The sequence below is a fragment of the Babylonia areolata genome, chromosome 12 (genome assembly GCF_041734735.1).
Source record: "Babylonia areolata isolate BAREFJ2019XMU chromosome 12, ASM4173473v1, whole genome shotgun sequence".
NCBI lineage: Eukaryota > Metazoa > Mollusca > Gastropoda > Neogastropoda > Buccinidae > Babylonia > Babylonia areolata.
Window position 1 is genome coordinate 2181396 of NC_134887.1, and position 22865 is coordinate 2204260.

Sequence of the window (22865 nt, forward strand, 5' to 3'; positions counted from 1 at the left end):
GTAGCTGTTGTTGTTATTGTTGTTGCTGTTGTTGTTGTTGCTGCTGTTTTTGCTGCTGTTGTTTGTGTTGTTGCTGGTGCTGTTGTTGTTACTGTTGTTTTTTTGTTTCTTTCCAGTTGCTGTTGTTGTTGTTGCTGGTTTTGTTGTTGTTGTTGTTGCTGTTGTTTTTTGCTGTTGTTGCTGTTGTTTTTGTTGTAGTTTTCCTCCTAGCTGTGTGTTGTTGTTGCTGTTTTTCCTCCTTGCGTCTTCCTCACTCTGTTGCTGCCCACTGCTGATGTATCTCAAAGTCGGCGGACCCTGTGATGCAAGGGAGTGCACCAAAAGGACCCTGATGGGTGGAGTGGAGATTTTTCTGTTCTCCAAGGTCGACAGATGTGCAGACCTGCTTGTGCCTGAACCCCCTTCATGAGTATATGCACGCAGAAGATCAAATACACATGTTAGGTATCCAAGAATCCATGTCAGTGTTCAGTGGGCTGTGGAAGAAAAACAACATAAAAACAAAAAAGCAAGAAAAAAAACCCTGTCTCATCCCCTGCAAACAAATCTGGAGTTGTCAAAAGAAAAGTTTCAGTTTCAAGATGGTGTCCGTGCATGTTGTGGAATGTGTACCATGCACTCTACACCACGTCTGCTTCAAAAGGAAAAATAAAAAAAGAAAAAAAAAGAAGATAAACAAACAAAAGAAATAAAAAGCCAGCAGATACATTACCATAACCCAAACATTCTGGACAGCGGCTTGTGGCTTGAGTGCGGACGGTAGGTTTGTATAAAACATTAGCCCCAAGCGAACTAAGATAAACAGATAAGTTTATACACCAAAGGAGAAAAAAAAAGGATGAAGGAAAGACACTTCGAAGGCAAATTATAGGAACAAAATAAAACAACAACAAAAAGATCCATTCTTAGCGAACCTGTGCACCCGTAAATGAAGAAAGATAGAGAATAAAGAAAAACAAACAACCCCCCCCCCCCTTCCCACCCCAAAACAGGACCTCTTGCATCCATGGGAAGAACCCGACTCTCAGTGGTCAGTGTGTTCTGCTGATTTGTGTGTGTCTGTGTGTGTGTGCATGTGGAGTCGACTCGTACCGGACCTGCTGATTGGTGGACTGGCTCATTTGGTATGCATGGTTTGATTGATGACAGCTTTGTGGTGGTGACCAGGTTGGCTGATGACGAAGCGGCGAGGTGTTTTATGTTGGCAGCCGTGCAGGAAGGCAGTTCATGTGGGCTCTGGGTTTCTTGGTCATTCCTATGGGCTTCGCTCTGTTTGAAAAGAAAAGAAGAATGATAATGGAAGAAAGAGAAAAGTAAGGAAACGTTCAGCATATTGTTCTTGATATTTCTGGACAAGAAAATAAAAAGAGAGTTCAGAAAACTACAGGCATCACAAACTAATGAAAAATTGGGAAGAAAAACAAAAAGAGAGAGAAAATGTCATTGCAGTTGCCCACTTGAACAGTCTTTCACAAAGCAGTGGACTGGACCGGAGATCAATATGTAACCCTTGTAGTGAATTGAAAGATGCCCTTCAGTGTATGTGTGTGTTCATGTCGGTCTGACTTTGTTCTTGTTGGTGTGTTTGGTTTTAACCTTACTGTGGCTGACTGAATCGTCCCCCTTCCTCTCACCCCCCCCACCACCCCCCTGGCTGCAGGAAGAGCAAATTGCGGAACTGATGAAAAACTCAGGTGATAGTTCTAACCAGCTGACCACCCTCAACCAGCAACTGGCGGAAAAGTCTAGGTTAGTCTCTGACGACCCTTCACCTTTGTGTTTGACCTCTAGAGGGTCCTTCACCTTGACCTAACACCGTGTTTTCTCTGACTAACTGGATGCTGGGCATGAGTTGGTTACTGCTTGGTGGCTTGCAGCTTTGCCAGTGGTCTGCGTGTGTGTGTGTGTGTTGCTTTTCTGTCTCTGGCTGTGCATGATGCTGCTGCTTTTTCCATTCCGTTATGCTGTATATTCTGTTTTCCTTTTGTTACCCTATAATAGTACTTTTCTTCCTTTGCTGTATTTTATTTTCCTCATTTGCCTTTTGTTACCCCATAATGTGACGGGTTTTTTTTTCTTCCAACGTTGTGATTTGTCCTTCATCTTCTCCTCAAGTTTTCCTTTTGTTACCCCATGACATGATCCCACTTGATGGTGTGAGTTGCTAGGTGGGGATGGATGTGAGTGTTTTGGGGGTAGATTGTGGGATTGTTGGGGTGTGGGTTTGGGAAGATTGCTTGTTGACAATGGATGGGACTCACCACTTCACTAACCCACGCATGACTGGTAGAATGGAGTGGAAGTTTGACTGCTGTGGTGTTTTTGAGTTTTGACCTTTCATCATCTGCTACTCTTCTTTTTGTTTGTCGCTGTTTGGTTGATTTGACTGGGATTGGAAAAGATATATCTAAAAGTACATTTTAATTTAGTGTCTGTCATTAATCTATAATTAAAGTTGTAGACATGAGTGTTTTTTTGTTCGTGGTTTTTTTTTTGTCCCCACCCCCCCACCTTTTCATTTTTGCTAGTTTCTGATGTGTTGTATTCTGTCAGCTTGAAAAAGTCTGCTCATTTCTTTTTCTGTCTTTGTACATTCTTCAAGGGGTGGGGGTGGGGGGTGGGGGGGGTTGCAGCCAGGCTGGGTAGTTAAGTCATCTTGAAATTACTACATGGTGAAAACATCATTTGAAAAAAATTGTTATTTGAGGTGGTTTTTTCAGAAAGTGATTTTTTTTTATGCTTTTCTCTTTCCAGTTCTCTCTCTTCTCTCTTCAGTTCCGCTCAGTGTTGAGAATGTGTGCAGAAGAATCTGTGTGACACTGTTTCATCCTTAGTGACCTGAAGAGATCAGTGATAGCCCCAGTGTGACCTGAAGAGATCAGTGATAGCCCCAGTGTGACCTGAAGAGATCAGTGATAGCCCCAGAGTGACCTGAAGAGATCAGTGATAGCCCCAGTGTGACCTGAAGAGATCAGTGATAGCCCCAGTGTGACCTGAAGAGATCAGTGATAGCCCCAGTGTGACCTGAAGAGATCAGTGGTAGCCCCAGAGTGACCTGAAGAGATCAGTGATAGCCCCAGAGTGACCTGAAGAGATCAGTGATAGCCCCAGTGTGACCTGAAGAGATCAGTGATAGCCCCAGAGTGACCTGAAGAGATCAGTGATAGCCCCAGAGTGACCTGAAGAGATCAATGATAGCCCCAGTGTGACCTGTAGAGATCAATGATAGCCCCAGTGTGACCTGTAGAGATCAGTGATAGCCCCAGAGTGACCTGTAGAGATCAATGATAGCCACCGTGTGACCTGTAGAGATCAGTGATAGCCCCAGTGTGACCTGAAGAGATCAATGATAGCCCCAGAGTGACCTGTAGAGATCAATGATAGCCACCGTGTGACCTGTAGAGATCAATGATAGCCCCAGTGTGACCTGAAGAGATCAGTGATAGCCCCAGTGTGACCTGAAGAGATCAATGATAGTCCCAGAGTGACCTGACAAGAAGAGATCAATGATAGCCCCACTGTGACCTGAAGAGATCAGTGATAGCCCCAGAGTGACCTGAAGAGATCAATGATAGCCCCAGAGTGACCTGTAGAGATCAATGATAGCCACCGTGTGACCTGTAGAGATCAATGATAGCCCCAGTGTGACCTGAAGAGATCAATGATAGCCCCAGTGTGACCTGTAGAGATCAGTGGTAGCCCCAGATAGCCCCAGTGTGACCTGTAGAGATCAATGATAGCCCCAGTGTGACCTGAAGAGGTCAATGATAGCCCCATAGTGACCTGACAAGAAGAGATCAATGATAGCCCCACTGTGACCTGAAGAGATCAGTGATAGCCCCAGAGTGACCTGAAGAGATCAGTGATAGCCCCAGAGTGACATGAAGAGATCAATGATAGCCCCAGAGTGACCTGAAGAGGTCAGTGATAGCCCCAGTGTGACCTGTAGAGACCAGTGATAGCCCCAGAGTGACCTGAAGAGATCAGTGATAGCCCCAGTGTGACCTGCAGAGACCAGTGATAGCCCCAGAGTGACCTGTAGAGATCAGTGATAGCCCCAGAGTGACCTGAAGAGATCAGTGATAGCCCCAGTGTGACCTGAAGAGACCAGTGATAGCCCCAGAGTGACCTGAAGAGATCAATGATAGCCCCAGTGTGACCTGTAGAGATCAGTGATAGCCCCAGTGTGACCTGAAGAGATCAATGATAGCCCCAGTGTGACCTGAAGAGATCAGTGGTAGCCCCAGAGTGACCTGTAGAGATCAGTGATAGCCCCAGAGTGACCTGAAGAGATCAGTGATAGCCCCAGAGTGACCTGTAGAGATCAGTGATAGCCCCAGAGTGACCTGTAGAGATCAGTGGTAGCCCCAGTGTGACCTGAAGAGATCAGTGGTAGCCCCAGAGTGACCTGTAGAGATCAGTGGTAGCCCCAGAGTGACCTGAAGAGATCAATGATAGCCCCAGAGTGACCTGAAGAGATCAGTGATAGCCCCAGAGTGACCTGAAGAGATCAGTGATAGCCCCAGTGTGACCTGAAGAGGTCAGTGATAGCCCCAGAGTGACCTGAAGAGATCAGTGGTAGCCCCAGAGTGACCTGAAGAGATCAGTGATAGCCCCAGAGTGACCTGTAGAGATCAGTGATAGCCCCAGTGTGACCTGAAGAGATCAGTGATAGCCCCAGAGTGACCTGAAGAGATCAGTGATAGCCCCAGAGTGACCTGAAGAGATCAGTGATAGCCCCAGAGTGACCTGAAGAGATCAGTGATAGCCCCAGTGTGACCTGAAGAGGTCAGTGATAGCCCCAGAGTGACCTGAAGAGGTCAGTGATAGCCCCAGAGTGACCTGAAGAGATCAGTGGTAGCCCCAGAGTGACCTGAAGAGATCAGTGGTAGCCCCAGAGTGACCTGAAGAGGTAAGTGATAGCCCCAGAGTGACCTGAAGAGATACGTGATAGCCCCAGAGTGACCTGAAGAGATCAGTGATAGCCCCAGAGTGACCTGAAGAGATCAATGATAGCCCCAGTGTGACCTGAAGAGATCAGTGATAGCCCCAGAGTGACCTGAAGAGATCAGTGATAGCCCCAGAGTGACCTGAAGAGATCAGTGATAGCCCCAGAGTGACCTGAAGAGATCAGTGATAGCCCCAGAGTGACCTGAAGAGATCAGTGATAGCCCCAGAGTGACCTGAAGAGATCAGTGATAGCCCCAGAGTGACCTGAAGAGATCAGTGATAGCCCCAGTGTGACCTGAAGAGATCAGTGATAGCCCCAGAGTGACCTGTAGAGATCAGTGATAGCCCCAGAGTGACCTGAAGAGATCAGTGATAGCCCCAGTGTGACCTGAAGAGATCAGTGATAGCCCCAGTGTGACCTGAAGAGATCAGTGATAGCCCCAGTGTGACCTGTAGAGATCAGTGATAGCCCCAGTGTGACCTGTAGAGATCAATGATAGCCCCAGTGTGACCTGAAGAGATCAGTGATAGCCCCAGTGTGACCTGAAGAGATCAGTGATAGCCCCAGAGTGACCTGAAGAGATCAGTGATAGCCCCAGAGTGACCTGAAGAGATCAGTGATAGCCCCAGTGTGACCTGTAGAGATCAATGATAGCCCCAGAGTGACCTGTAGAGATCAGTGATAGCCCCAGTGTGACCTGCAGAGATCAGTGATAGCCCCAGAGTGACCTGCAGAGATCAGTGATAGCCCCAGTGTGACCTGAAGAGGTCAGTGATAGCCCCAGAGTGACCTGAAGAGATCAGTGATAGCCCCAGAGTGACCTGTAGAGATCAGTGATAGCCCCCGCCTGAAGCTTATCAGTTTCAGTTTCTCTGGGAGGCATCACTGTGTTCGGACAAATCCATATACACTGCACCACACCTGCTCGGCAGATGTGTGACCAGCAGCGTGACCCAGCACACTTCCTCAGGCCTTGAGCCTTTCATCTCAGGCCTTGAGCCTTTCTCAGGCCTTGAGCCTTTCATCCCATGAAATGAACTTTACTCATTAAGACACAGACCTCTCTGAATTCTTTGCAAGTCGCCGTGAAACATTTTCATGTCCACAGAATGTAGAAATTACTGTCTGTGAATAAATGATGACTAAATACTTGGAATGTGAAATATTTGATAAAAAAAGTATTACCTGTAAAATCTGCAGTATGATTGCGGTTTGTCATTGACTGTCCAGTCTTGAGACCAGGGGCACAGATTGGAGTACAGGATAAAAGATATGTCCACAGTGTTTTGGCTTTTCATCACTGAATCAAACCATGTCGAGGTGTTTGGCATAAAATGTGCCCATACGACACCCTGTGGTCAAAATGTATCAATCAAAATCTCTTTCGAGTTTTTATTTTGGGGGGAGGGGTGTGTGGGGTTATTGAAATCATGTTGTACAGTTTCTGACGATTTGGAGATTTGCCTTTTGGAAATTGTTTCAGAGAGTGTAAGGCAGCACGGCAAGGTACTTAGCTGTGCTGGGTGACAGTGTGTCCAGGCTGAGTGTTGAGGATTGAGGTGACTGGTCACCCCTGTGTGTGTGTGTGTGTGTGAGGGCGCCAGTCCCAGCATTGAGAATGCTTAGCTGAGAGTCTGACGTACATGTAGCTTGCCTGCTGTAGGTCTGCTGTAGGCTCCTCAGGCGGTGCAGGGTAAACCCAAACACAGCGGAGTAGAAAAGTTGACATTACGGAGGATCAGAGAGTTGACAGTACCCAGCACCAAAAAGTAGATTACTAAGGACAGATCATTGACACGACAAAACACATGACGGCACCAAAAAGTAGATTACTAAGGACAGATCATTGACACGACAAAACACATGACAGCACCAAAAAGTAGATTACTAAGGACAGATCATTGACATGACAAAACACATGACAGAGGACCAACATCTTTTCATTTTGATCAGTTTGACTTATGAATGCACATCACACATAGAGGGGAGTGTTTCTTCACCGGTCAGTGCCCTGGTCAGCAGCAGTGAGAGGGCGTGTTAAAGATAGACCCTTCTGGTGGTGACCGGGCTAAATGGATCAGTGCACTTTTCGGCTGTGTTGGGTTTGGGTTTGGATACATTTCTCTGAACACTGATAGCGGTTTGCAGCCGGATTTGCTAATGAGTAGAATAGAAACGTTCCGTGTTCATGGATGTCGAACACCACTTACCAGTGTACCATTGCTGACATACCTTGGTGTAGCATCATTGGGTTGTATGATGTCCTGGTACCCGCCCTCTAGCATGGTGAATGTGGATGGAAGTTGACTTCATGTGTGCTGTTGTTTCATTCATATATATACTGTATATATCTTTTTCTTTATATGTATTTATTTATTTATTTATTTATTTATTTACTTAATCTATGGGTGATGTGTTTCCAGAGTACTGAAGCCCAGTCATGAAGTATCTGTTATCTCCCCCTTCTCCCCCCTCCCCACACCCCCCATGTTTATTCCCCCCCCCCCCCCCTCCACACAAGTACAGCACCATACTGCCTAAAGCAGAGAGAAGTTTACTCAGGACACTCATTATTCATGCTTCTTTTTCTTTTATTATTATATATATATATATTTCTTTTAAAGGATTGAATTGTAACTGTGTGGTAAACTAACATGCCAAAAATCGAGCGGAACAAACTAGAGGATTGTGGTTATCCCCCCTGACCTTCACAGCCTCCTCTGTCACCCTCCGCTCTCTCCGACCTCTGTTGTCTCCCTTTGCTGTGAATGACGTGTGTGAGGTTGTCTTGCTGGTGGTAACCCCTTCACTGTGAATGACGTGTGTGAGGTTGTCTTGCTGGTGGTAACCCCTTTGCTGTGAATGACGTGTGTGAGGTTGTCTTGCTGGTGGTAACCCCTTTGCTGTGAATGACGTGTGTGAGGTTGTCTTGCTGGTGGTAACCCCTTCACTGTGAATGACGTGTGTGAGGTTGTCTTGCTGGTGGTAACCCCTTTGCTGTGAATGACGTGTGTGAGGTTGTCTTGCTGGTGGTAACCCCTTCACTGTGAATGGTGGTGAAATGAGATCAGGGGGCGCCACTCTTCACTGCATCCTGTGCAGTTTGTGTAGTACGCTTCTGTGGTGTGTGTTAACTTGGCTGTCAAACATTTACCACCCCCACAACGAAGGAACAGACAGTGTCTGACATTGGGATATTTCCCTACATTTACCATCCCCACAACGAAGGAACAGACAGTGTCTGACATGGGGATATTTCCCTACATTTACCATCCCCACAATGAAGGAACAGACAGTGTCTGACATGGGGATATTTCCCTACATTTACCATCCCCACAACGAGGAACGAAGTGTCTGACATGGGGATATTTCCCTACATTTACCATCCCCACAATGAAGGAACAGACAGTGTCTGACATGGGGATATTTCCCTACATTTACCATCCCCACAATGAAGGAACAGTGTCTGACATGGGGATATTTCCCTACATTTACCACCCCCACAATGAAGGAACAGACAGTGTCTGACATGGGGATATTTCCCTACATTTACCATCCCCACAATGAAGAAGGAACAGACAGTGTCTGACATGGGGATATTTCCCTACATTTACCACCCCCACAATGAAGGAACAGTGTCTGACATGGGGATATTTCCCTACATTTACCACCCCCACAATGAAAGAACAGTGTCTGACATGGGGATATTTCCCTACATTTACCATCCCCACAATGAAGGAACAGTGTCTGACATGGGGATATTTCCCTACATTTACCACCCCCCACAATGAAGGAACAGACAGTGTCTGACATGGGGATATTTCCCTACATTTACCACCCCCACAACGAAGGAACAGACAGTGTTACCATCCCCACAATGAAGGAACAGACAGTGTCTGACATGGGGATATTTCCTACATTACCATCCCCACAACGAAGGAACAGACAGTGTCTGACATGGGGATATTTCCCTACATTTACCACCCCCACAATGAAGGAACAGTGTCTGACATGGGGATATTTCCCTACATTTACCATCCCACAATGAAGGAACAGACAGTGTCTGACATGGGGATTTTCCCTACATTTACCACCCCCACAATGAAGGAACAGACAGTGTCTGACATGGGGATATTTCCCTACATTTACCATCCCCACAATGAAGGAACAGACAGTGTCTGACATGGGGATATTTCCTTACATTTACCATCCCCACAATGAAGAAGGAACAGACAGTGTCTGACATGGGGATATTTCCCTACATTTACCATCCCCACAATGAAGAAGGAACAGACAGTGCCTGACTTGGGGGATATATCCTTGCAGTGAAAGCGGAGGATCACATCCCACCAGTAAAAGACAAGAGATTTATCAGAACAACCACATGCAAAGACACCCAGTCCCAGAACATCATCTCATGCTCACAGTTCACACGGAACAACATTCGCTGCTTTTGTTCAACGTCAAGTTCAGCAGTTTGGAAAATTTACTTAAAAGAAGCCCAGTTTTTTTTGTCCCCGAGAACTGCTAGGGAGAGGAGCAGCCTCAGTGAGGACACACCGTACTGAGGACACACCGTACAGAGGACACACCGTACAGAGGACACTGTACAGAGGACACACTGTACAGAGGACACACCGTACAGAGGACACACCGTACAGGGACAGGAGCAGTCTCAGTGAGGACACATCATACTGAGGACACACCATACAGAGGACACACCGTACAGGGACAGGAGCAGCCTCAGTGAGGACACATCATACTGAGGACACACCGTACAGAGGACACACCGGACTGAGGACACACCGTACAGGGACAGGAGCAGTCTCAGTGAGGACACATCATACTGAGGACACACCGTACAGAGGACACACCGGACTGAGGACACACCGTACAGGGACAGGAGCAGTCTCAGTGAGGACACATCATACTGAGGACACACCATACAGAGGACACACCGTACAGGGACAGGAGCAGCCTCAGTGAGGACACATCATACTGAGGACACACCGTACAGAGGACACACTGTACAGAGGACACACCGTACAGAGGACACACCATACAGGGACAGGAGCAGCCTCAGTGAGGACACACAGTACAGAGGACACACCGTACAGAGGACACACCATACTGAGGACACACCGTACTGAGGACACACCATACTGAGGACACACCATACTGAGGACACACTGTACAGAGGACACACCGTACAGAGGACACACTGTACAGAGGACACACCGTACAGAGGACACACCGTACAGAGGACACACTGTACAGAGGACACACCGTACAGAAGACACACCGTACAGAGGACACACCGTACAGGCATAGGAGCAGCCTCAGTGAGGACACACTGTACAGAGGACACACCGTACAGAGGACACACTGTACAGAGGACACACCGTACACCGTACGGAGGACACACTGTACAGAGGACACACTGTACAGAGGACACACCGTACAGAGGACACACCGTACTGAGGACACACCGTACAGGGACAGGAGCAGCCTCAGTGAGGACACACCGTACAGAGGACACACTGTACAGAGGACACCACCGTACAGAGGACACACTGTACAGAGGACACACCGTACAGAGGACACACTGTACAGAGGACACACCGTACAGAGGACACACTGTACAGAGGACACCACCGTACAGAGGACACACCATACAGAGGACACACCGTACAGGGACAGGAGCAGCCTCAGTGAGGACACACCGTACAGCGGACACACCGTACAGAGGACACGCCGTACAGAGGACACACCGTACAGACACACCGTACAGAGGACACACCGTACAGAGGACACACCGTACAGACACACCGTACAGAGGACACACCGTACAGAGGACACACCGTACAGACACACCGTACAGAGGACACACCGTACAGAGGACACACCGTACAGGCACAGGAACAGCCTCAGTGAGGACACACCGTACATGCCCAGACAGTGGAGGCCTTCAACCACCACCTCCTGCCTCACACACAACATCATTAGGGTCTGATCCAAAGTAGGTTGAATAAATTATAACTGATGGGGGGCTGGGGCTGTACCGTTAGGGATTTAATCCCGGGGAATGCTACGCTGGTCAGACTGCTGGGGCTGTACTGGTAGGGATTTAATCCCGGGGAATGCTACGCTGGTCAGACTGCTGGGGCTGTACCCGTAGGGATTTAATCCCGGGGAATGCTACGCTGGTCAGACTGCTGGGGCTGTACCCGTAGGGATTTAATCCCAGGGAATGCTACGCTGGTCAGACTGCTGGGGCTGTACCGGTAGGGATTTAATCCCAGGGAATGCTACGCTGGTCAGACTGCTGGGGCTGTACTGGTAGGGATTTAATCCCGGGGAATGCTACGCTGGTCAGACTGCTGGGGCTGTACCCGTAGGGATTTAATCCCGGGGAATGCTACGCTGGTCAGACTGCTGGGGCTGTACTGGTAGGGATTTAATCCCGGGGAATGCTACGCTGGTCACACTGCTGGGGCTGTACTGGTAGGGATTTAATCCCGGGGAATGCTACGCTGGTCAGACTGCTGGGGCTGTACCGGTAGGGATTTAATCCCAGGGAATGCTACGCTGGTCACACTGCTGGGGCTGTACCCGTAGGGATTTAATCCCAGGGAATGCTACGCTGGTCAGACTGCTGGGGCTGTACTGGTAGGGATTTAATCCCGGGGAATGCTACGCTGGTCAGACTGCTGGGGCTGTACTGGTAGGGATTTAATCCCGGGGAATGCTATGCTGGTCAGACTGGCCTGGCCTATGATACCCTGAAGCTGTTCAGTTGGTTTTGGGAGGTTTTTTTGTGGGGTTTTTTTTTTTTGTTGTTGTTGTTGTCTTTGCTCTTCTAGTCTTCTAGTTGGTGCTTTAATGCCAGAATCAGTTCCTGCCTACAAGCGTAATGCCGGTACAAGATAGACACACAGAAAGGTAATGCCAGAATCGGTTCCTGCCTACAAGCGTAATGCCGGTACAAGATAGAGACACAGAAAGGTAATGCCAGAATCAGTTCCTGCCGACAAGCGTAATGCCGGTACAAGATAGACACACAGAAAGGTAATGCCAGAATCAGTTCCTGCCTACAAGCGTAATGCCGGTACAAGATAGACACACAGAAAGGTAATGCCAGAATCGGTTCCTGCCGACAATCGTGATGGACACACAGAAAGGTAATGCCAGAATCGGTTCCTGCCGACAATCGTGATGGACACACAGAAAGGTAATGCCAGAATCAGTTCCTGCCGACAAGCGTAATGCCGGTACAAGATAGACACACAGAAAGGTAATGCCAGAATCGGTTCCTGCCGACAATCGTGATGGACACACAGAAAGATTATGCCAGAATCGGTTCCTGCCGACAATCGTGATGGACACACAGAAAGGTAATGCCAGAATCGGTTCCTGCCGACAATCGTGATGGACACACAGAAAGATTATGCCAGAATCGGTTCCTGCCGACAATCGTGATGGACACACAGAAAGGTAATGCCAGAATCGGTTCCTGCCGACAATCGTGATGGACACACAGAAAGGTAATGCCAGAATCGGTTCCTGCCGACAATCGTGATGGACACACAGAAAGGTAATGCCAGAATCGGTTCCTGCCGACAATCGTGATGGACACACAGAAAGGTAATGCCAGAATCGGTTCCTGCCGACAATCGTGATGGACACACAGAAAGGTAATGCCAGAATCGGTTCCTGCCGACAATCGTGATGGACACACAGAAAGGTAATGCCAGAATCGGTTCCCTCCGACAATCGTGATGGACACACAGAAAGGTAATGCCAGAATCGGTTCCTGCCGACAATCGTGATGGACACACAGAAAGGTAATGCCAGAATCGGTTCCCTCCGACAATCGTGATGGACACACAGAAAGGTAATGCCAGAATCGGTTCCTGCCGACAATCGTGATGGACACACAGAAAGGTAATGCCAGAATCGGTTCCTGCCGACAATCGTGATGGACACACAGAAAGATTATGCCAGAATCGGTTCCTGCCGACAAGCATGATGCCGGTATGGATAGACACACAGAAAGGTAATGCAGTCCTAAGAGGAAGTCCCCATGAAGAATGGTGAGTGACTTCCCGACCTGTTCAGAACCATCTTTGTCAGCTGACTGCCCGTGTCTGATGAGATAGGATTATCAGCAGCATTCCAGGGCTTAACTCTTTCCATATGAACGGCGAAAGAGACGACGTTAACAGCGTTTAACCCCAGTTACCATCATCAAAATATTGCAAGCGGAAGGCTCTTATACTGAAGACGTGAATGTTGACAAAGAATACCACAATTCTGACGACGGAAGCTCAAGGTTGGGTCATTCAGACACCCACTGGACATCCGAGGGGTCTGTGTAGAGGAGAAGAGAGGACTGGCCGTACTGAGTGAGTTAACTCAGAGCTGTTGCCATCAGTGGTTTTGTGTGTGTGTGTGTGTGTGTGTGTTTCTTATTTCCTCCCTAACAGCTGAGGTTTTGAGTTTGGCTATGCAGCGTGGGTCTAACAGCTTTGTTTGGGATGCCTTTGACAGTGATTTGTTTTTATTATTGTGATTTCAGTTTTGGGTATTGGGCTTTCTGTGTGGATGTGTTGAAGGTGTATCAAACGTTGGTGAAGAAACGTGGGTGTTTGAAACTTAAGTTTTACCTTGTGAAATTGCGTATGCATGTACGTGTGCATGTGTGTGTGTGTGCGCGCGTGTGTGCATTGTATTTTTGTGCATGCATGTACCTAAAATTAACATGTGCATGAATCTTGATTAGTGGATGTGGATGTATTTCAGCATGACTGTTGGCATGTTGGAGTGGTGTGTGTGTGTGTGTGCGTGTGTGTGTGTGTGTGTGTGTGTGTGTGTGTGCGCGCATGTGTGTGTGAGTGCATGCATGATACAAGGTGATTGTCTTTTAGTTTTGATTTTGGCTTCATTTCAGTGTTGTCAGTGATTTGATGATAATTATGTATCGGTGCTGTTCAGGTTTTGAGGTATCTGTTTGCTTACTTTCCTTGAGGTTTTAGTTATTTTGTTGTTGTGGAATCACAAGTTTTCATTGTGGAATGGGAACTTGCTTCAGTGTGTGCCATTTATTATTGAAAAAGTATATAAAAAAAAAATTAAAAAAAAGAAGAAAAGAAGGGTGCTTTCAGTGAAGTGGCAGTGTGTGTGTGTATTGGTGTCTTGGAGCTTTCAGTTGTTGACCCCTGTGTCATTTAGATGGTTTAAAGCATTGCCTGATGTGTGCATTAGTTTGTGTGTGTGTGAGTGTGTTTGTGTGTGTGGGCATATGTTTGTGTGTGTGTGTGAGTGTGTTTGTGTGTGTGCGCGTGCGTGAGAGATGAGCGCGCTTGATGGCATGAACGTGAGTGAATGAAGAAGAGTGGGGGAGCGCTTAGCTTTCAGTGTTGTCTCACATTCAGACTCACACAACAGCAAAGTAAGTTGAGGAAAAGTTTGAAAAAGGTAGGAAAAAAAAAAGAAAAGGTAAGAAAGAAAAAAGCATATTCCCTACCCAGACAGATACATAATGAAATGAAACTTTTTATTTCTTATTTTATGTTATTGTTGTTGTTGTTTTTTGTTTTTTTTCTGTTCATTTGCATTAGTTTACTTCAGGTTGTTTTCATGTTCTTGTAGTTTTCACTTTTTTTCACTTCTCCCCCCCACACCCCCCTGTCCCACCTCCCTTTCTCTTTTCATCTGTTGTTGTCTCCTCTTCTTTCCATGTGTTTGTACTTAGGTAGATTCCTCGTCAGTGTTGTCATGAAAACGAATAGATAAACGAATGAATGAATGAATAGACAAAGAAGGCAAATGATGCGATGAATGACGGATGACCGCCAACAGTCCTCAGTTCACACAGCGTGCACTGCTGCGACTCTTTGTCAACTGACGGCGTGGGTTCTTTGCAGAAAAATCGAGGAGCTACAAAACGACTTGTTGAGCTCTTCTCAGCAAACAGCAAAGCTTAGCGAGAAGGTGGAGGAGCTGCAGAGTGTACACGTCGCCGAGAGGGACCAACTTGTAAATAAATTTGAGGATCAACTGAAATCATTGCAAAGCCAACTGGAGGAAACGGTCAGTGGCCGCCGTTGTTTGTGGTTCTTTGATTTGATTGGTTGGTTGGTTTTGTGTGTGTGTGTGTGTGTTGGTTTATTTGGTGTTTGTATGTGTTGTTGTTTGTGTGTGTGTATGTTTGTGGGGTGTGTGTGTTTTGGTTGGTTTGTCCACACTACACCACACTCCACCCAACCTCACCTCGCACCACACCATTTGGTTGTGCAGCAAATTGAGCTGGACACACCGCACCACACCATTTGGTTGTGCAGCAAATTGAGCTGGACACACCGCACCACACCACATCACACTGAACCACACTACACCACACTAAACTACAGCACACTAAAACACACCACACCACACCACACTGAACCACACCACACCACACTGAACTACACCACACCACACTACAACACACCACACCACACCACACTACAACACACCACACTAAACTACACCACACACCACAACACACCACATTAAACTACACACCACACCACATTAAACTACACACCACACCACACCACACCACACCAAACTACACACCACATCACACCACACTGAACCACACTACACCACACCACATTAAACTACACCACACATCACACCACATCACACCACACCACAACACAACACACCACATCACACCACACCATGGCACACCACACTAAACTACAGCACAGCGCGGCACAGCACAGCGCAGCACAGCACAGCGCAGCACAGCACAGCATCATGGCGTTGGGTGGCTGTGCAGCAAAGGGAGCTGGACAGGGTGCGGGGCCGGCTGAGCAAGGCAGTGGAGGAGGGGGAGAGGGAGAGGAGGGAGGAGGCGGGGCGCAGGGAGGAGGAGGTGGAGGAGCTGAAGGGACGACTGCGGACAGCTGGAGAGGAGCTGGAACAGCAGCGTCTGCAGACACAGGCACACCGCCAGTACCTGGACAAGGTCAACCTGGACCTGGAGAACGTCAAGGTAAGGGGGGGGAGGGGGGGGGTGTGGGGGTAAGGGATGTGGATGGAGTGTGTGTGGTGTGGGAGGAGCTGGAACAGCAGCGTCTGCAGACACAGGCACACCGCCAGTACCTGGACAAGGTCAACCTGGACCTGGAGAATGTCAAGGTAAAGGGGGAGAGGGGGGGGGTGTGGGGGTAAGGGATGTGGAGGGAGTGTGTGGTGTGGGAGGAGCTGGAACAGCAGCGTCTGCAGACACAGGCACACCGCCAGTACCTGGACAAGGTCAACCTGGACCTGGAGAACGTCAAGGTAAAGGGGGATGTGGGGGGGTTGGGTGGAAGGAGGTATTTGGGGGGGGGTATGTGTGTTGGGGGTGGGGGGGTGGAGTGTGTGGAAGACGGTGGGTGGTTGGGGGGGTGTATGTGGGTAGGGTGTGAGGGGTGTGTGTTGAAGGGGTGTGTGTGTGTGGGGGGGGGGGGGGGTAGCTTTGGAGGGGGCATGTGTGTGTGAGGAATAGATGGTAGTTTTAAGTGAATGCGTGGTTTGTGGCCTGGTGGATGAATGTGTGTGTGTGTGTGTGTGTGTGTGTGAGTGCAAGTGTGTTTCTCTGTGTTGTGTTTCTGTGTATGTACTTATGTGTTGTTTTGTGTATGTGTGTGTTTCTCTGTGTGTGTGTGTGTGAGTGTGTTGTGTGTGTACACATGCATTTATGCTTTTTTGTATGCATGTGTGCTTCCATAGTATGTATGTCAACTATCTTGCAAAGCAAAGCAAACCATACCTTCACTGCATTGCAAGCAGTTTGGTAGTGATGATGATGACAATGCTAATGATAACAATAATAATTATTATTATTATAATATACTCTGTCCATTGTGTGAAGAATAAACTGAAGATGTAGTTTATGTCCTGCTAAACTGTCCAGAATCCAAAGATTTTAGAGAATAATCTATTCCACAAAGAACGCTATGAACAGACTAGTTTATTCAAGGTTGGTTCGTTAATGTCATCCACGAATGAAACTATTGTGAAGCAGTTTATTGCACACCTACACAGGTTTTACTCGGGGCCATGTGTGTGTTTATCATGACCCTTCTTCTGTTATCAGTGTGTGACTTTTGCGTCTGCATTTGTTTCCCCTTTTGAGGGGCTGTGGCCCTCATGATCACAGCATCTCAATCTGAATCGCTCACCACCACCACCACCAACACCAACACCACCACCTGCAGCTTCAGTCTCATTTCCTCATTGAGTGTGTGCATATATATATATTTATATATTTATGTTCCTGTCAGTATTCACCCCCCCTCCCCCTCCTCCACCTCCACTAGACCTTGAGAAGTGGTCTGGACGCTAGTCATTTGGATGAGACCATAAACCGAGGTCCCGTGTGCAGCATGCACTTAGCACATGTAAAAGAACCCATGGCAACAAAAGGGTTGTCCCTAGCAAAAGTCTATAGAAAAATCCACTTTGATAGGAAAATAACACAAAAAAAACCCAAAGAAAAACTGCATGCAGGAAAAAAAAAAACACCCAAAAAATGGGTGGCGCTGTCGGTGTAGCGACGCGCTCTTCCCAGGGGAGAGCAGCCCCGAATTTCACTCAGAGAGATGTGTTGTGACAAAAAAAAAAAAAAAAAAAGTAGCAATACAATACACTACAGTTACCTTTCTGCCGCCTTCCTGCCTGCAGTTTGAGAAAGAGAAGGCGGAGAAGAGCGTGAAGCGCTTGGAGGGCGAGCGGGACGCGGTCAGCACGGAGCTGATCCAGGCGCGGGTGGAGCTGACCGGGTGGCAGACGCGGAGCCAGGACGTGGGGAGCCAGACTGCCCAGCTACAGGAACGCCTGGACCTCCTGCAGGCAGAGAGAGACCGCCTGATGACCGCCACTCAGGAGGTGGGGGGGGGGGGGGGAGCGGAGTTCGTGGGGGGTTGGATTGTGTGTGGTGTGGATTGTTAGGGGGTGAGGGGGGGGGGGTGCGGAGGGGGGGTTAGGGGTGGAGGGTGTTGTGTGTGTGGGGGGGGGGGATGTGGGTGTGGAGGGTGTGTGTGAGGAGGTGGGGGGGGATGTGGGTGTGGAGGGTGTGTGTGAGGAGGTGGGGGGGGATGTGGGTGTGGAGGGTGTTTGGAGGGGGGGGTGGACTGGATGTTGGTGTAGGGGGGTTTGTGTGTGTGGGGAGGAAGTGTGGAGGGATGTGGGTGTAGGGTGTATTTTTGTGAGGGGTGTTGGGGGGGGGGATGTGGAGGGGTGTGTGTGTGTGAGGGGTGTTGGGGGGGTGGGGGTGGGGGTGGACTGGATGTGGGTGTAGGGGGTGTGTGTGAGTGGTGGTGTGGGGAGGATGTGGGTGTAGGGTGTGTGTGAGGAGGTTGGGGGATATGTGGGTGTAGGGTGTGTGTGTGAGGAGGTGGGGGGGGTATGTGGGGGATGTGGATTTAGGGGGCGGGGGGGGGGGGGGGGTTGGTGGTGGATGGGAAGTGGGTGTTGGGGTGTGTGTGGATGGGATGTGGAGGGGGTAGGGGTGTGGAGGGTGAATAGTCAGTGCATGCAGACTAGTGATGCCTTCGTTGAGCCAGCCCAGTGCCTGGCGCCGCTAACGGCCAGCCAATGGCTGTGTCCCACAGGCGGAGAGGCAGCGAGACGAGGTCAAGTCGGAGAGGGACCGGGTGGCGGCGGAGAAGGATGGCATAGAGCAGGAGCTGGTGTCTGCCCGGGCGGAGGTGCAGAAGCTGGTCAAGAAGGTGGAGGAGGTGAAGGAGGAGGTGAGGAGGGAGGCTGGGTTGTCTGTGTGTCTGTGTGTGTGTGTGTGTTATTTTCAGTTGATTGTGTGTGTTTGTGTGTTGATGTGTTTTGTGTGTGTGTGTGTCTGTGTTGGTGAATGTGCTGACATGAATTAGGAAGAAAACAGCGGCTGGTATGGCCAGGTAACAAGGTCCAGTGGCCTTGCTGAAGCAATCCTCGAAGGGACTGTTGAAGGAGGGGGACTGAGGGGAAAGACAGATACAGTCGATGGGCTGACGACTTCGCACAGTGGACAGGAAAACTGTTTGCAGAGAGACCCAGGCTTTGTCACCCAGCCAACACACCTGGAGGAATGTGGTGCACAGCTCCCTGTGATGTGCATCAGTCAGTTTTCAGCCAGTTCAGAGTTGTTCAGATAACCACAAGTGATGGACGTGTGGTCCACTGCCGGTCAGGCCCCATTTCAGCACGGTGTTGTGTGTCCTTGGGGAAGGGTGCTCTCCTCTCGATTGTCCTCACTCCAGCCCAGGTGTGAATGGCTACCTGATCAAGTGTGCTGAGGTTCAAACGATGGAACCAGCCCAGGTGTGAATGGCTACCTGGTCAGGTGTGGTGAGGTTCAAACGGTGGAACCAGCCCAGGTGTGAATGGCTACCTGATCAGGTGTGGTGAGGTTCAAACGGTGGAACCAGCCCAGGTGTGAATGGCTACCTGATCAAGTGTGGTGAGGTTCAAACGGTGGAACCAGCCCAGGTGTGAATGGCTACCTGGTCAGGTGTGCTGAGGTTCAAACGATGGAACCAGCCCAGGTGTGAATGGCTACCTGATCAGGTGTGGTGAGGTTCAAACGATGGAACCAGCCCAGGTGTGAATGGCTACCTGACTTCAGGTGTGGTGTGGTTCAAACGATGGAACCAGCCCAGGTGTGAATGGCTACCTGATCAAGTGTGCTGAGGTTCAAACGGTGGAACCAGCCCAGGTGTGAATGGCTACCTGATCAGGTGTGGTGAGGTTCAAACGGCAGAACCAGCCCAGGTGTGAATGGCTACCTGACTTCAGGTGTGGTGAGGTTCAAACGGCAGAACCAGCCCAGGTGTGAATGGCTACCTGGTCAGGTGTGGTGAGGTTCAAACGGCAGAACCAGCCCAGGTGTGAATGGCTACCTGGTCAGGTGTGGTGAGGTTCAAACGGCAGAACCAGCCCAGGTGTGAATGGCTACCTGACTTCAGGTGTGGTGAGGTTCAAACGGTGGAACCAGCCCAGGTGTGAATGGCTACCTGATCAGGTGTGGTGAGGTTCAAACGATGGAACCAGCCCAGGTGTGAATGGCTACCTGACTCAAGTGTGGTGAGGTTCAAACGATGGAACCAGCCCAGGTGTGAATGGCTACCTGACTTCAGGTGTGGTGAGGTTCAAACGATGGAACCAGCCCAGGTGTGAATGGCTACCTGACTTCAGGTGTGGTGAGGTTCAAACGATGGAACCAGCCCAGGTGTGAATGGCTACCTGATCAGGTGTGGTGAGGTTCAAACGGTGGAACCAGCCCAGGTGTGAATGGCTACCTGATCAGGTGTGGTGAGGTTCAAACGATGGAACCAGCCCAGGTGTGAATGGCTACCTGACTTCAGGTGTGGTGAGGTTCAAACGGTGGAACCAGCCCAGGTGTGAATGGCTACCTGATCAGGTGTGGTGAGGTTCAAACGATGGAACCAGCCCAGGTGTGAATGGCTACCTGATCAAGTGTGCTGAGGTTCAAACGATGGAACCAGCCCAGGTGTGAATGGCTACCTGACTTCAGGTGTGGTGTGGTTCAAACGGTGGAACCAGCCCAGGTGTGAATGGCTACCTGATCAGGTGTGGTGAGGTTCAAACGATGGAACCAGCCCAGGTGTGAATGGCTACCTGGTCAGGTGTGGTGAGGTTCAAACGATGGAACCAGCCCAGGTGTGAATGGCTACCTGACTTCAGGTGTGGTGAGGTTCAAACGGTGGAACCAGCCCAGGTGTGAATGGCTACCTGATCAAGTGTGGTGAGGTTCAAACGGTGGAACCAGCCCAGGTGTGAATGGCTACCTGACTTAGGTTTGCTGAGGTTCAAACGGCGGAAGGAGAGGATGGGGCCCTGCCTTCCTGTGCTGAGCCCAAGACAAAGTAGATATGAAGGCAGCCATACTCCGTTTTTGGGGGTGTGCATGCTGAGTGTGTTCTTGTTTCCATAACCCACCAAAATCTCACATGGATTACAGGGTCTTTAGCGTGTATATTTGATCTTCTTCGTGCGTATACACACGAAGAGCGTCCAGGCACAAACAGGTCTGCACATCTGTTGACCTGGGAGATCACAAAAATCTCCACCCGTTACCCATCAGGCACCATGACCGAGATTCGAACCTGGAAAACCTCAGATTGAAAGTCCAACACCTTAACCACTCGGCTGTTGCGCCTGTGGGCCGTTCAAGTTGTTTGTTGATCTGAAGCGCAGGCGTTGCTGAGTGTGTTTGTCGCTTGGTGTTTGACTGCCGTCACCTGGTTGACATGTCTTGCCGTCTCCATTATCATCTCTCTCCTCCTGTCTGTGTGCATTGGTTCGCTCAGCATGGCCCTTTTCCTTTGTCTGTTGGCTTTAGTTCAGTCGTTGGTCCACCGTGCAGCTGTCAGTTTGTGTTTTGATGCATCTAGTTGTTGGTTTGATTATTTCAGGTGAAATGTTCTGTGCGTACATACCTGTGGCAAGCTGTTAGGACCCTGACCAGCTGGGTCGGATTTTTATGCGTTTGTTCAGGCATCTGCTCCCTTAAAACACAGTCCAGACACCCTGACACCTTGAAAAAAAAAAAAGCACACGCAAATTGAAGCTCTGCCCCTCTGTTCTCTCTCCTTTGCTGCCACCCTCACCACCTTTACCACCCTCACCATGCTCACCACCTTTACCACCCTCACCACGCTCACCACCTTTACCACCCTCACCACCTTTACCACCCTCACCACGCTCACCACCTTTACCACCCTCACCACGCTCACCACCTTTACCACCCTCACCACCTTTACCACCCTCACCACGCTCACCACCTTTACCACCCTCACCATGCTCACCACCTTTACCACCCTCACCACGCTCACCACCTTTACCACCCTCACCACCTTTACCACCCTCACCACGCTCACCACCTTTACCACCCTCACCATGCTCACCACCTTTACCACCCTCACCACCTTTACCACCCTCACCACCTTTACCACCCTCACCACGCTCACCACCTTTACCACCCTCACCACCTTTACCATCCTCACCACCTTTACCACCCTCACCACCTTTACCACCCTCACCACGCTCACCACCTTTACCACACTCACCACCTTTACCACCCTCACCACGCTCACCACCTTTACCACCCTCACCACCTTTACCACCCTCACCACGCTCACCACCTTTACCACCCTCACCATGCTCACCACCTTTACCACCCTCACCATGCTCACCACCTTTACCACCCTCACCACGCTCACCACCTTTACCACCCTCACCACCTTTACCACCCTCACCACGCTCACCACCTTTACCACCCTCACCACGCTCACCACCTTTACCACCCTCACCACCCTCACCACCTTTACCACCCTCACCACCTTTACCACCCTCACCACCCTCACCACCTTTACCACCCTCACCACCTTTACCACCCTCACCACGCTCACCACCTTTACCACCCTCACCACCTTTACCACCCTCACCACCTTTACCACCCTCACCACCTTTACCACCCTCACCACGCTCACCACCTTTACCACACTCACCACCTTTACCACCCTCACCACGCTCACCACCTTTACCACCCTCACCACCTTTACCACCCTCACCACGCTCACCACCTTTACCACCCTCACCATGCTCACCACCTTTACCACCCTCACCACCTTTACCACCCTCACCACGCTCACCACCTTTACCACCCTCACCACCTTTACCACCCTCACCACGCTCACCACCTTTACCACCCTCACCACGCTCACCACCTTTACCACCCTCACCACCTTTACCACCCTCACCACGCTCACCACCTTTACCACCCTCACCACGCTCACTACCCTCACCACCTTTACCACCCTCACCACGCTCACTACCCTCACCACCTTTACCACCCTCACCA

At 49.6% G+C, this 22865-nt stretch overlaps 1 protein-coding gene across 13 annotated transcripts in view; it reads left to right on the top strand.

Annotated features, from left to right (window-relative positions):
- Window positions 1–22865, top strand: part of LOC143288315 (uncharacterized) — a 151588-nt gene that overhangs the window by 94608 nt on the left and 34115 nt on the right. For 12 of the 13 annotated variants that reach the window (XM_076596678.1, XM_076596680.1, XM_076596672.1 and 9 more), the window contains 5 exons: window positions 1661–1749; window positions 14878–15043; window positions 15780–15995; window positions 17672–17875; window positions 18601–18738. In XM_076596678.1, coding sequence (XP_076452793.1) covers window positions 1661–1749; window positions 14878–15043; window positions 15780–15995; window positions 17672–17875; window positions 18601–18738 — 813 coding nt within the window. The remainder of the gene's footprint in view (window positions 1–1660; window positions 1750–14877; window positions 15044–15779; window positions 15996–17671; window positions 17876–18600; window positions 18739–22865) is intronic. The other variant, XM_076596676.1, reaches the window with a different exon arrangement.